The sequence below is a fragment of the Schistocerca serialis genome, chromosome 3, assembly GCF_023864345.2.
Source record: "Schistocerca serialis cubense isolate TAMUIC-IGC-003099 chromosome 3, iqSchSeri2.2, whole genome shotgun sequence".
Taxonomy (NCBI): Eukaryota; Metazoa; Arthropoda; class Insecta; order Orthoptera; family Acrididae; genus Schistocerca; species Schistocerca serialis.
In genome coordinates this window covers 165,183,760-165,198,552 of record NC_064640.1, presented here as the reverse complement: position 1 = coordinate 165,198,552, position 14,793 = coordinate 165,183,760, and the positions used below count along the sequence as shown (strand labels likewise).

General features: G+C 39.2%; 1 protein-coding gene across 1 annotated transcript in view; it reads left to right on the top strand.

Annotated features, from left to right (window-relative positions):
• The window catches only part of LOC126469882 (E3 ubiquitin-protein ligase HERC2), an 846,528-nt gene that overhangs the window by 798,051 nt on the left and 33,684 nt on the right, over positions 1–14,793 (top strand). Inside the window, exon 80 of the mRNA XM_050097213.1 lies at positions 1,272–1,440. Coding sequence (XP_049953170.1) covers positions 1,272–1,440 — 169 coding nt within the window. The remainder of the gene's footprint in view (positions 1–1,271; positions 1,441–14,793) is intronic.

Genomic DNA, 14,793 nt, shown 5'->3' with positions numbered 1-14,793 from the left:
CTGGGATCGGAAAGTGGGCATAATTTTTGCACCACTTTGTACAGTTCACTACTCAAAAACAGTGAGTGCACACTGACACCCATGAGCAGTTATCTGACGTGTCTTGCAATGAAGAACAAAACAATAGAAATAGACTTCCCAACCCTGGTTTGCCTCATTGAAACAAGTGAGGAGCAGAGTGGTAGGAGAGTCCACCACAGCCACAAACTGTTGTTGGTTTTGGAGAAGCTGTAACGACTGTGTCTGCTGCGGCTGGTGGTGGAGTTCCCACAGCATGTCTTGCTGCTGCTGTTGTTGTTGTTGCTGCAGGAGGTGCTGGTGCTGGTGCTGCTGCTGCTGCTGCTGCTGCTGCTGCTGCTGCTGTAGCTGCTGTTGTACCATGAAATCACCATGAAACTGACCATTTGCCACAACACACTTCCTTTACTACTAGTATTTGGTAGGTCTGTTCATTCCCAGATTAGTGAAACATCATTTACCATGACTCATCACTCCATGAGACCTTCATTCACTCCTCTACAGACTATTGATGAAACTATTTTCAACACTCTGTCTTGAACTCTGTGCATTCATTCTTCTGATTAGTAGCCTCTGGGGAGCAGTATTTGTTAAAACTGGAACATCTTACTACTCAATACATAATTCAGTAATTGACCTATGTACCTGAGCTGCAGTGGAAGTGTTCAGCATCAGCTGATGAGGAATTCTGACAATTGATTTGTACTGTATGCTTTAAAGTTTGACAGTATCTATTAAGTAATGTCTTATATGTAACTGAGTGATGATTAAATTTGACTCTTTCTTGATGTTACCACTTTACTTCGTAAACACTGGACCTGGAATCTTATAGCTCCTATGAAATCACACTGATGGAATGTTAAAACTTGTGAGTATCTACAGTTGTGCAGTGTATGAGCCCACTACATACTCTCTATTGGCTCATTATTACAGAAAATACATGATATTACCTACTGTCCTCTGACTTTTGAGCACAAAGTGTAATACCAAAAGGACAGCAGACTCCCCCATATAAAGTGCTAAGCTGCACTGTTTGTGATTTTCGAACAAGTGCTCCATGTTTGATGTCTTTATCATGCATATACATAAGACACTAACGAGAGAGTGCAATTTTTCTGTAGTTTGATGGATCTGTATTGTAATATTTCAACGTTTCTTTGGCAAAATAGCAGAATATAAATTTGAAGTTTTAAGGATTAAAGTTGGTATGAACTTCATTTTATGTATATCTCATTTAAAATTGTTCTTCACAGGATTGCTTTGCATACGAGATATGGAACCAGATGCAAAAGTATTTCAGACTTTAGAGATGCCATTTTCAACACCTTCAGCTTCAGGAATTGAAATTCCTCTTTCCACAAGATACAAAAGAATTATGCCTGAAAATCGACTGGAATATGTTCGCCTAGCACTCAATTACAGGTACCAGTCAACTGAAAATATTTCATATTCACTTAGTCATTTAATTTAAGCATATGATACAGCCTTAAACATTGTTGTAAGTTGTAAGTCTTTTTTAGATGCCTGTCCATTGCATAGTGCCTCAACTATACAGGAAATCCGTCCTCACATGGGACAAGGCAGCTAACGTAGATTTGGACTTGAGTGGGAAATCCAACCTGACGAGATGCAGTGTGTGTGTCACATGGGGCATGCTGATTAATGTGATTGATACTTTAGCACTCTCCAGCGGCAGCTGTCAACTGTATCTAGCAGCATATCACACAGTTTGTTTACAAAAGTGGACATACGTAAAGCTCTGTTAAAATGCACATTTCCTCCTTTGTCCAATTGCTAATCACATTGCACTATCTGCAGTATAGATAAATAAAAATTTCAATGTCCATAAACATGCTATAAGACAAGAATGAAAGTTCCATGTCCGGTCAGTAAGAACATCAGCTTACAAAACTTCACAGAGTCAGACAAATTTACGAGAGAGAGAGAGAGAGAGAGAGGGGTGGGGGGGGGGGGGGGGGGAGGGAGAGAGCAGGCACCTATAGTTACATAAATTATTTATATTTATTTGATAACCTTTTAGGAAATGCAAGGAAGGAAAAAAGAATGTGGATACAGCAAGACACAAACTAGCTACACACTGTTTTGTAATTTAGCGCTTCTACCAACTACACTATGCTCTCTTCTGTATTTAATGCCCTTTTATTGTATAATATGATATTCTGAAGGCTTTAATCATTGATACATTTTTAACTGGTATTTAATTATAACAAATCCTACCAAGAGCAATTCATTTTTCATGAATCTTCAGTATGCGTTTGCCTTAAAATGGCATACTTTCATAACATGCAAATTATAACACAAAAATAACTAAATATGAATATCCTTTAATGATGAGTATTAGGTTCTCTGTCATTTTATTACAACAAACCGTACCAATATGATGCTCTTTTGAGAGATCTTCAATGCGATGGTGCTTAGAAGCAGCATGTATTCATAGGGTGTAAGCCCACGTCAACATTAACTAACTCTTCTCATGTGAGGATGGGTTAAGTGCTAACCTTCCATTGCTTATATACCACCTATGTATTTCCATGTTGTATTAAAGTTATTACGAAAGCAGAGATAGTTCCATCCCAGATTAAAAAGAAAAGGAAGAAGAAAAAGAGAGGAGGAAATTGAAAAATAATAGTTTAAAGAAGTCCAAATAAATGTAAAATAAGCAACACAAGCAGTGATTTATTTCTGAAAACAATTCTTTAACTAGCAAACTGACAAAAAAAAAAAGCTAATGAAATTTTAGCCATGGCTGAAACAAAAGAACAATGTTCTGTCCACTCTCTTATTGATCACACTCACATCAAAAATGAGGAAGACAGGGAGAAGACTGAAATACTGAACTGTAAATGACATATATAAAGATAAGTAACTGCAGAATGGAAAATCGACTGAAACTGCTCTGTAGAGGAGTGGCCCCAGGGTCTGACAGAACACAGATTTTATTGTCTGGTTTGTATTTGGTCCTATGTACAGTGTGTGTACTTGTAATAATTTAATCAGATAGGACCAATCCATCAATAAATAAAACTGAACTGCTGTTCTATCAGACCTTGCGACTGTATCTCTGTTGAGCAGTTTTGGTGGAGCAGTTTTAGTTATGCAATCATTTATATGTGCTGCTCAAAGAAGGTTTTGCACTACCTGCATATCTGTGAACTTACGTGGACTTAGATGTAAGGGAGCCAGTAAATAATAAGATACATACTAATAATAATAATAATAATAGTAATAGTAATAATAATAAATGTAATATAATTAAAAATAACTTTATCTAAAAACAAAGATGATGTGACTTACCAAATGAAAGCGCTGGCAGGTCGATAGACACACAAACAAACACAAACATACGCACAAAATTCAAGCTTTCGCAACCAACGGTTGCTTCATCAGGAAGGAGGGAAGGAGAGGGAAAGACAAAAGGATGTGGGTTTTAAGGGAGAGGGTAAGGAGTCATTCCAATCCCGGGATCGGAAAGACTTACCTTAGGGGGAAAAAAGGACAGGTATACACTCGCACACACACCCATATCCAACCGCACATATACAGACACAAGCAGACATTTGTGTGTATGCGAGTGTATACCTGTCTATTTTGTGCACTATGGGACTAGAGAGTTTGTACTCGAAGATGTACTGGAACCCTAGAAGCCAAATTCATCATGTGGAGATGGTTATGTACTCTCTGGGTTGACAGAGACCTCCCAGTTGCCTCCAAAAAAGCAGCATACTGTTCCTTTGTGTTCTCCTTGCAGTACCTTCAAACCATTATTTTTAGGTAGCAGTCATCACCTGATGTTTTTGACTGCTGACGACCACTACAAGGCAGATTTTCAATGTCTTACATCTAACAATATCTGTTGGATGTTTAAATGACATCCCTGTGTTGGTCACCAATTCCGCAGGCAACATCCTTTGCTAACAACACATATTCACATGAAATGACATGGCTTCAACATCAGAAATAACGTAACACAAGAACCTGCATTGCATGTAAAGCATGCAAAATTCCGCATTGCAGTGTCATCACTATATAAAGATAAAAATGATGAAACACATTCTGTAAAAGTGGTATATACACTCCTGGAAATGGAAAAAAGAACACATTGACACCGGTGTGTCAGACCCACCATACTTGCTCCGGACACTGCGAGAGGGCTGTACAAGCAATGATCACACGCACGGCACAGCGGACACACCAGGAACTGCGGTGTTGGCCGTCGAATGGCGCTAGCTGCGCAGCATTTGTGCACCGCCACCGTCAGTGTCAGCCAGTTTGCCGTGGCATACGGAGCTCCATCGCAGTCTTTAACACTGGTAGCATGCCGCGACAGCGTGGACGTGAACCGTATGTGCAGTTGACGGACTTTGAGCGAGGGCGTATAGTGGGCATGCGGGAGGCCGGGTGGACGTACCGCCGAATTGCTCAACACGTGGGGCGTGAGGTCTCCACAGTACATCGATGTTGTCGCCAGTGGTCGGCGGAAGGTGCACGTGCCCGTCGACCTGGGACCGGACCGCAGCGACGCACGGATGCACGCCAAGACCGTAGGATCCTACGCAGTGCCGTAGGGGACCGCACCGCCACTTCCCAGCAAATTAGGGACACTGTTGCTCCTGGGGTATCAGCGAGGACCATTCGCAACCGTCTCCATGAAGCTGGGCTACGGTCCCGCACACCGTTAGGCCGTCTTCCGCTCATGCCCCAACATCGTGCAGCCCGCCTCCAGTGGTGTCGCGACAGGCGTGAATGGAGGGACGAATGGAGACGTGTCATCTTCAGCGATGAGAGTCGCTTCTGCCTTGGTGCCAATGATGGTCGTATGCGTGTTTGGCGCCGTGCAGGTGAGCGCCACAATCAGGACTGCATACGACCAAGGCACACAGGGCCAACACCAGGCATCATGGTGTGGGGAGCGATCTCCTACACTGGCCGTACACCACTGGTGATCGTCGAGGGGACACTGAATAGTGCACGGTACATCCAAACCGTCATCGAACCCATCGTTCTACCATTCCTAGACCGGCAAGGGAACTTGCTGTTCCAACAGGACAATGCACGTCCGCATGTATCCCGTGCCACCCAACGTGCTCTAGAAGGTGTAAGTCAACTACCCGGGCCAGCAAGATCTCCGGATCTGTCCCCCATTGAGCATGTTTGGGACTGGATGAAGCGTCGTCTCACACGGTCTGCACGTCCAGCACGAACGCTGGTCCAACTGAGGCGCCAGGTGGAAATGGCATGGCAAGCCGTTCCACAGGACTACATCCAGCATCTCTACGATCGTCTCCATGGGAGAATAGCAGCCTGCATTGCTGCGAAAGGTGGATATACACTGTACTAGTGCCGACATTGTGCATGCTCTGTTGCCTGTGTCTATGTGCCTGTGGTTCTGTCAGTGTGATCATGTGATGTATCTGACCCCAGGAATGTGTCAATAAAGTTTCCCCTTCCTGGGACAATGAATTCACGGTGTTCTTATTTCAATTTCCAGGAGTGTAGTAACATATTGCTGTTTCGAAATGCAGCTTCAGCCTTGCAACAACTTAAATATATTAGCCACCTTCTGCAATACATTATACTCTTAACAGTGCATCTAGCATTCTTATTTGGTTTGTCCTCTGTTTTCTTTGAATTAGTTTATTCATTTGTTCACCATGTTTTCATGGCATCTCTTTGCTTTATCTAACTGTTTGACAATATTAAACTTCATTATACTATCTGCTTCAATATCAGGATTTTGAGCACTCCAGCTTCTACGTGGTGAATGGCAGGTTGTTGTTTTGATGCAGCCTGCCACAGGTTCCTCTCTGGCTCCAGCTTCTTCACCACAGAGTAGCACTTTCATCCAATATTCTTAATTATTTGCTGAATATATTCCAATCCATGTCGTCTCAAATAGTTTTAAACCTCAACAGCTTTTTTGAGTACCCGTGAAAGTTATTCCTTGATGTCTTAACACATCCTATCATCCTGCTCCTTCTTTTTGTCAATCTTTTACACATTTTCCTCTCCTCAATGACTCTAAGGAAAACCATTTCATCTGTTATCTTATCAATCCACCTAATTATCAACAACCTTCTGTAGTGTCACATCCCAAATGCTTTGACCCTGTTCTTTTCCTGCGGTCCATGACTCACTCCCAAACAATGTTGAGCTCAAAATGTACAGTCTCAGAAATTTCTTACTCAAATTAAGGCTGTGTTTGATACTAGTAGACTGCTTTTGGCCAAGAATACCCTTTCAGCCTGTGCTAGTCCTTCCTCCTTCCATCATCTGTCATGTGTGATTTTGCTTCCAAGATAGTAGAATTCCTTCACTTTGTCTGCTTTATGGTTCCCAATTTTCATGTTAGATTTATCATTAGTCTCATTTTAGCTACTACTCATTACTTTTGTCTTTCTTTTGCTAACTCTCTATACATAGTGTGTGCTCATTAGGCAGCTCATTCTAATCAACAGCTTATGCAGTTATTCCTCACTTTCAGTAGGGATAGCTATGTCGTCAGCAAATCTTATCATTGATACCCTTTCACCTCAAATTTTAATCCCACTCCTGAACTTTGCTTTCATTTTCATCACTACTTTTTCTAGACCATCAAATCCTTTGAACATGTCTTGATTACTTGTAAGTCCTGTGTTGAATTATCAAGTATGATCTGAAAACTGCCCCTGCGAAGGCTTTTCCTTTCCTAGAGCCAAACTGAGAGTGATCAAACAGATCCGAAATTTCCTTTTTCATCATTTTGTATCAGCAACTTTTACGCATGAGCTATTAAGCTGATTTTGGATAGTCTACATGCTTATCTGCCCTTGCTGTCTTTGGGATTATGTGGATGATATTTTGCTAAAAGTCTGATAGTGTGTCTCCATACTAATAGATCAACATGAATAGTCATTTTCTTGCCACTTCGCCCAATGATTTTAGAAATTCCAAAAGTATGTTGTCTATGGCTTCTTCCTAATTTAGTTACAAGTAGTGGTGTAAAAATGCCTGGGCATTTATAAGTTGCGACAAATGACAATGCCTGGGCAAATGCTCAAAATTCATAAATGCCCAGGCACTTACGTATTTCAAAAATTTGTTGATAAGCAACTCTCATACAAAAAATTAAGCTGATATTTTGTATTGGGAAAGGTGTTTTACTACACTACATCTTTATTGATTGGGTAAACAAGTTGAAAAAGCTGCTTGAGAGTTAGGAGAAAGTTATTAGTGGAAATAAATTGGACTGTAAACATAACTTTTTACATCTTTAATGAGGGCAATTTTATCTTCACAGCGGTGCAGTCATACAGAAGTAGATAAAGAAAGGAGCAGAATAGGAAACTGTAGTCTGTCTCAATTCTCTTCCCCCCCCCCCCCCCCCCCCCCCCCACTGAAAACAGACATTTATCATCAAGAAACAAATGACAGCTATTTAATATATTCAGTAATAATTTTGCTATCAATATTCATTCTTCAATAATATTCAGAGATTTGACATGGATTATAAAGTGTGTTATATTACAAAGTGATGACCTAATATTTTTTTTTTTTTTTATTTTCGTTATACACAGGCTATCACTACACAGCTGTAAAAATGCTTCCCTATTCTTTCCTTTCGTTCTTAGTAATAAAAGCAATGAAGGATATACATAGGTTGAAGTGTGAAAATTTACCAACTTTTAATATTGGGAGTGTTGTCCCATCTCTTCTTTTAATTGGTAAATTATATATTTTGGCAGTAAAAATGTTAAAAATTACTTTTTTATAAATGCCCAGATTTTGAGCATTTGAAACTGCTTTTGGCAAATTCGCAATAATATGCCTATTTATAAATGTCTGGCCCATGTCATTAATTGCAAGTCTTCTGAAACTCTGTTAAACTCTGATATTGCTTATGTTTTCCATATCAACTCCTATTTCTTCTTCTGTCTTGTCATTAGACAGTTCCTCCTGTACTCTTTCTATCTGTGTGCTCTATCCTCTGTGTTTAACAGCGAAATTACTCTCTGAGTCCAGTTCACATCTTTGCTTGTAATCTCAAGACAGGTTTTTTGACTTTTCTGTGTGGTGCATTAGTCCTTCTTTCAATCATCTCTTGTTTAAAATTGTTAAGGCTTTCATAGCCACTTGTTGACAAACTGCCTGGTGGCTTCTGTCTTGGTGATGATTTTTCTGACATTTTGTGAGCACGAGTGACTGGCATTGTCAAAGCTTCACCGTCCATGGAGGGTGAACCTTTGACAGTGCTAGCCATTCATGCCAGCAAAATGTCAGTCCACCACTAGCAATGGAGGGGAAGCTTTGACAATGCCAGCCACTCATGCTGGTGAAATGTCAAAAAAATCATCAAACAAATGTCAGCTGAAAAACCAGTGACAGAAGCCAATAGGCGATTTGTTGTTTCTTGTTTGATTTCTTTACATTTTTCTGCAGCCATTTCACCTTGTCTTCTCTGCCGTTCACATTTATTTCATTCCTAAGTGACTTATATTTCTGTACTCCTGAGTTTTCTTGAACATTTCTGTACTTCCTTCTTTCAAACTGAAGTATTTCTTCTGTTATGCAAGTTCACTTTACAGTTACCTTCTTTGTCTCTCCAATTTCTGTGACTGTTCTTTTTAGAGTTATCCACTTCTTTTCAAGTGAACTGCTTACTGAATTATTCACTATCACATTATTGGTAGCCTCAGAGAACTTCATACAGACCTCATCATATCAGTGCACACTCCACTGCAGAGTGAAAATTTCATTCTGGATACCTCATCATTCCTCAGTACTTGAGTATCCCAGTTGTTCCCAAATTGATTATTTTGACATTTCTCTTAAATTAAATCTATTCTTCATAATTACTACATTGCGATCTGAATCTGTATGCAATCCTGGCTACACATTCTGTTCCAATATCTGATTCAGAATCTCTGACTGATCTTGATGTAATTCAGCTGGAATCACCACACGTCTCCAGAACTTTCCAATTATACCTCCTCCTGTTGTGAGTTTTCTACCATGTATTTGCTATTTATTGCAGAACTAAATTAGTCTTTCTCCTCCCTCATTCCTAGTACTGAACTCACAGCTTCCCATAACCCTGTCTTCTGTTCATTCACCTACTACAGCAAAACACTCACTTGTCATTATTAGATTTTCATCTCCGTTTACAATAAATACATGTTCAATACCTTAATATACTTTTTCTCTCTCTTCATCTTCTGCTTGTGAACTGCGCATGTATACCTGAACTATTGTTGTTGATAATGTTTTGCTGTTGATTGTGACATATAAAATCTTATCAAAGAACTATTCATAGTAAGTCTCTTTCTGCCATACATTTTTAATCATGACAAATGCTACTTCCAGTGCACCATTTTCAGCTGCTATTGATATTACACTATATTTGTCTGACTAGAAATCATTATTTCCTTTCCATTTCACTGCTCTGACATGTTCCATATCCAGCCTGAGTCTTTGCATCTCCCATTTCTGATTTTCTATCTTCCCTGTCATACTCAGACTTCTGACATTTCACCTTCTGATTTATAGAATGTTATCCCTTCACTGGTTATTCAGTCTTTTTTTTCATTGCTAACTCCACCTTGGCAGTTCCCTCCTGTATATATGAATGTGGGACTAATCCAGAATGTTTTGCCATTGAAATTCAGAATCTTTTGCCAGTGGAGGGAGGATAACGACACTTAATTACAGGGAACATATTCTGTGGATAAAAATTATGTTTCTTTAACACCCCCTTGCTACAATTGTGTACATTAACTTTTACTGTGTCTTAGCTGCAACAGAAGTATTTTTTCTCAATGGAAACCTGAGGTACACATTTGTGAATGTTCAACTTTTTCAGTATGTACAAGTGCTGCCAGTCATTGGGCATTGCTATGAAAATACCAGCAAGTCAGTGTAGCAGCGAACAGCAGCTCGTGACACGAATTTGATTGGTTCTCTATATTCCATCATGTAACTGAATATTGTTATTGTTTTTTGTATGGTATTTGTTGAATAATCATTTTACTATTTATTGCAATAGAGAATATTTCATAAGTAGTTATTTTAATTCATAAAATGAAGCCAAGTGTACAAAGCATGTTTTGAAAACATGTACATATATTTGTATAAATCTTGCATCGTAAATTATTTAAAAAATCATCTAAGAGCATTATTACATAAAGAAAAATTTTACTTCCTCCAGAAAAATTCAAGTCTGAAAGGGTTAACATGGTGGTTTCCATGGTCTTCTGCATCCTCATGCTGTTCATCACTGCTGATTCTTCCACCTTTAGCTGCAGTTTCGCACCCCAAGACAAGAGGGTTCCCTGAACCCTCATCCATTTCTCCACCCTCTGTGACAACGCTGTTAACAGGAGGAGATGACTGGGATCAAACCTGGGCCTGAGAATATTTTGATTACTAGTCAGACAAGCTATCCTAAACCACAGTGATGGTGACAAAATTTATTGTACATCAAAATATCCATTTCTCTACAAGAGATCCAAAAGGGGGTTGACAGCGACATCCATGTTTCAGTCCTTTTCCTTAATTTCTGGAAAATGTTCAATATAGCTCTGTATTAAGACCAAGGATAGAAAACAGAGCTTACATGGTATCAGTTCATCTTTGCCACATACTTGAATACTCCTTTGCATATAGAAATCAATACTTTGCTCTTAATGGGGAATAATCTTTGGATGTGGAAATAGCTAATGACCACCAATAAAAATTCACATAAAATTTCCCAGATATATCTGATATTCCTCCCCCTTGACACTTTCATCCAATCAAAATGTAGTATGCCAAAATGCCTAGCCATTTTGAAACAATAAATATAAAGCAGCTGCTTAAGTAGTCACTCTGATGAAGGCTACCTGCAATATCAGCTGAAACTTGTATAGTTCTATTACTTATGACATGATTGTTGTGGCGTAACAAGACAGCTACGCCGCACTGAAGTAGCCGAAAGGCACGCGTAATCTCACTTAGGCTAGAGAGAGGTCTGAAACAGGATACGTAATAAATGGTTACAAGAAAAGTACATAGCTGCTAATATACTTAACTTTTAATCCATTATTTGTGTACAGCATTCCTTGATGATACAAGTGAGACTCTATCTTAAAATGGTTAATGGCACCTTGCTAGGCCGTAGCCATTGACTTAGCTGAAGGCTATTCTAACTGTCTCTCGGCAAATGAGAGAAAGGCTTCGTCAGTGTAGTCGCTAGCAAAGTCGTCGTACAACTGAGGCGAGTGCTGGTCCGTATCTCGAGATCTGCCTTGTGGTGGCGCTCGGTCTGCGATCACACAGTGGCGACACGCGGGTCCGACATGTACTAAATGGACCGCGGCCGATTTAAAGCTACCACCTAGCAAGTGTGGTGTCTGGCGGTGACACCACAATGATCATACACACAGAAGGATTTGATCAAAATGTCTTTGAGTACCAGCCAAGTCAGGCAGGTGCACAGTACTCTGCTGCTGAGTATACCAAACCGAGTGCTGGTACCCTGAGAGTGTCTGCTGATGATACCCAATGAGAGCCGCAGAGTTTATGGAGAATGTTGTTTCTGGTTTTGAGCTTAGCAGATGTTCGTGTCAACTGCTGTTCAAAAGAAAGTATCCTATCTAACATGATCCCAAAATATTTTGTATGCGTATTATGATGAAGTTTGTCTCCTTCAAAATAGACATCAAGGGCTCTGTGTGCCATCTGTAGAACAGATGAAAACATGAAACTTCTGTTTTATTTGAGTTTGGTTGTAACCTCCATTTGTGGAAATAGTGGCTTAAGATATGTAGATCAGGAGTTAGGATTTCTTCAGTTATGCAGATGATACAGCAATGCTTATTACGTGCCCTGGCACCGCAGAATAGTGTTCCGCAACTGAAAAAAATTAGAACTATTAGTGAATTGGTTTCCATGTAATGAACTCTTCTAATCCTAATAAAACTCAAGAATTAATTTTGTTAATAACTAAAGATATACAAATCAAACAATGGAAACTCCAGGTAGGAATATCAACAATGTAGGAAAAACAGATTGCTACTTACCGTAAAGATGAAACATCAAGTTGCAGACAGGCACATTTAAAAGATACTCACATAAAGCTTTTGAACACAGCCTTTGGCAGCAAAACACACACACACACACACACACACACACACACACACACACACACACACACACACAAAAAGCAAGCACACTTCAGGCACATGCGACTGCCAGCTCCAGCATCTCGGGCCGGAATTCGTTCCAGCCAGAGATGCTGGAGTTGGCGGTCGTGCATACGTGAGGTGTGGTTGCTTGTCTGAGTGTGTGTGAATGGTGTGTGTGTGTGTGTGTGTGTGTGTGTGTGTGTGTGTGTGTGTGTGTGTGTGTGTGTCTTACTGAGGAAGGCCATGGCTGAAAGCTTTATGTATCTTTTAATTGTGCCTATCTGCAACTTGATGTGTGTTCTTTATGGTAAGTAGCAATCTGTCTTTTCCTACATTGTTGTAAATATGTACAAAGTAAGCTAGTAAACAGTTAGACTATCACATTGATTGCATTATTAAATGGGTTGGAATGTACACTGACAAATGGAAAGTGTTACATCATGAAGCATATGTCTGATATTTATCAATTTGACATGTCCTAGATCCTTGTAAAAAGAGATCTATGGGTGAATAAAGCTGCTGCTGCTGCTGCTGCTGCTACTACTACTACTACTACTACTACTACTACACACTGGTGTCAATCTGTCAGCCATGAGCATGACACCTCAGGTGATGAACGCTACAGATTGCCACTCAGTGCCCCAGATGACTCTGTATCTATGCCATATACACATCTCTGTTGTCTGTGGTATGGTGACAATGGTAAAAAGTGCCTGGCAACTTGAGTTCTCAACCCAGCTTCCAGCAATCTGTTCCTGACAATTTGTGGTGACACACTGTCTCTAACGTCTACCCAAATTTCAGCTGTTCTCATCCATGTATTCATCAGAGCCAATCTAAGAATCCTGTAATTTTCTCTTAGTATAGTCCATTTGGAAGGACTTGTACCTAATCTTCTTTCCACACTGTTATCCTGAATCCATCTCATTTGTTCTGAAGTCACTGTGCTAAACCAAACGTCTGTGTGATCTGTCACAACAATGCTCCCTCGTCTTTTATGCAAATGATTTGATCTTTTTTAAAGTCTGAAAGATGGCAATAAGCTGCATGAGCTCCATGCTCTGGATATGCTGTATTTCGTTCTCCACCTGACAAGTTTCAGTATGATTAGACACAAAGAATACTGTCATTCCCTCGTTATCAGACTAAAGATACTGATTATTGTAAACCTGTACATCTATACAATATTATTTTATGCCAAAAGCAATTTAAGTGAGTTTGACACCAGAGAGAATATGAGAGGTAAAGTGGAATTTGTTATCCCAATACACAGACTACCCAAGAGGAAACACACACACACACACACACACACACACACACACACACACACACACACACACACAAAATTACATGTCTAAATTTTTTTGTAAACTTCCAAAATCTGCCTGTCTGTACTCTACAATACTTTTAAAGTCAAGGTTTATGATTAGTTACTGGAATATCCATTTTACAAAGTGAAAGAACTATTTGTAAAAGCATTGAACCTAGCTTTTTAAGAATATTAAAAAAGAAGGAACATTAGATTTAACTATATTTCCTGTAATAAAAATACATTTGGTGTCAGTTCTGTAGTTAGTGACTAAATCTGTTCTGTTTTATGTGATCAGTGGGTAATAAAGGATCTTAAATATATGTTGAAGATCAGCTTCCACTAGACTACATCAAGATGATGAGAAATTCAGAATTGTGAGAGGAGTCTGCAAGGAGGTTTCCTGGCAGAAAAAGTATCCTCCATAGCCCTTGGGAAGTTTTTAGATCTTTAACTGGAAAGACAAAGAAGGAATACATTTGAACAGAACATTTTTGAGCAACCTTTGTTTTGTTGATGACATTATACTGTTTACATCTACTGCAGATAAACTTCCACAATGAATGGTAGTTGATAGAGCACTATCAAGTAAAAAATTGTTCTCACATTAAAAAATAAACAATTCAGTGAAATCTTTGTTGTAATAAAATACCATCGAGATCTATAATGCTAAAAATGCTAAATGTGATTCATTGCTACTAAAATCAACTCCTCGCAGGTTTTTAAGGTCTGGTCATATACTTGGCCTTGATTCCCAGATTTGATTTGCCACTTACCACTCACTGTGCAATATTTTATGAACTGACTAATAATGTGTTTACTTCAAAGCTTAAGCATGCATTTGCTTGCCCTTCCATTGAAATTTTTAAATACTTATTAGAAGCAGCAAACCTGTTTTGAACTGGTGCAAAGTGCAGGATTCGAGAACTGAATGTGGTGCAAATAAAAGGTCATTTACAGGATTTGAGTCAATAATGATTTTGTATATTTCTAATAAGTGAGTTTTGAATTACTCCTTTTTGGGGAAGCTACTGTCTTTCATATTTATAAATTTTTATATTGTAATATTTTTAATGAGTGCTGTCATTTTTCTAGTATTTTACTAATGCACCTGTAATGACAGACATCTTTGATTATATGATCATTTTTTTCAGTATATTTATCCAAGTAGATACACTTGATGCTCAACATTACATGATCCTGGAGCCAATGCAGTGAGTTTGGTTTGCTCCTTAAACAAAACATCTTCATGTTTTGAATTTCTTGGAGTACATTGATTTTCTTCAGCATATGTTTCCAACATAAAAG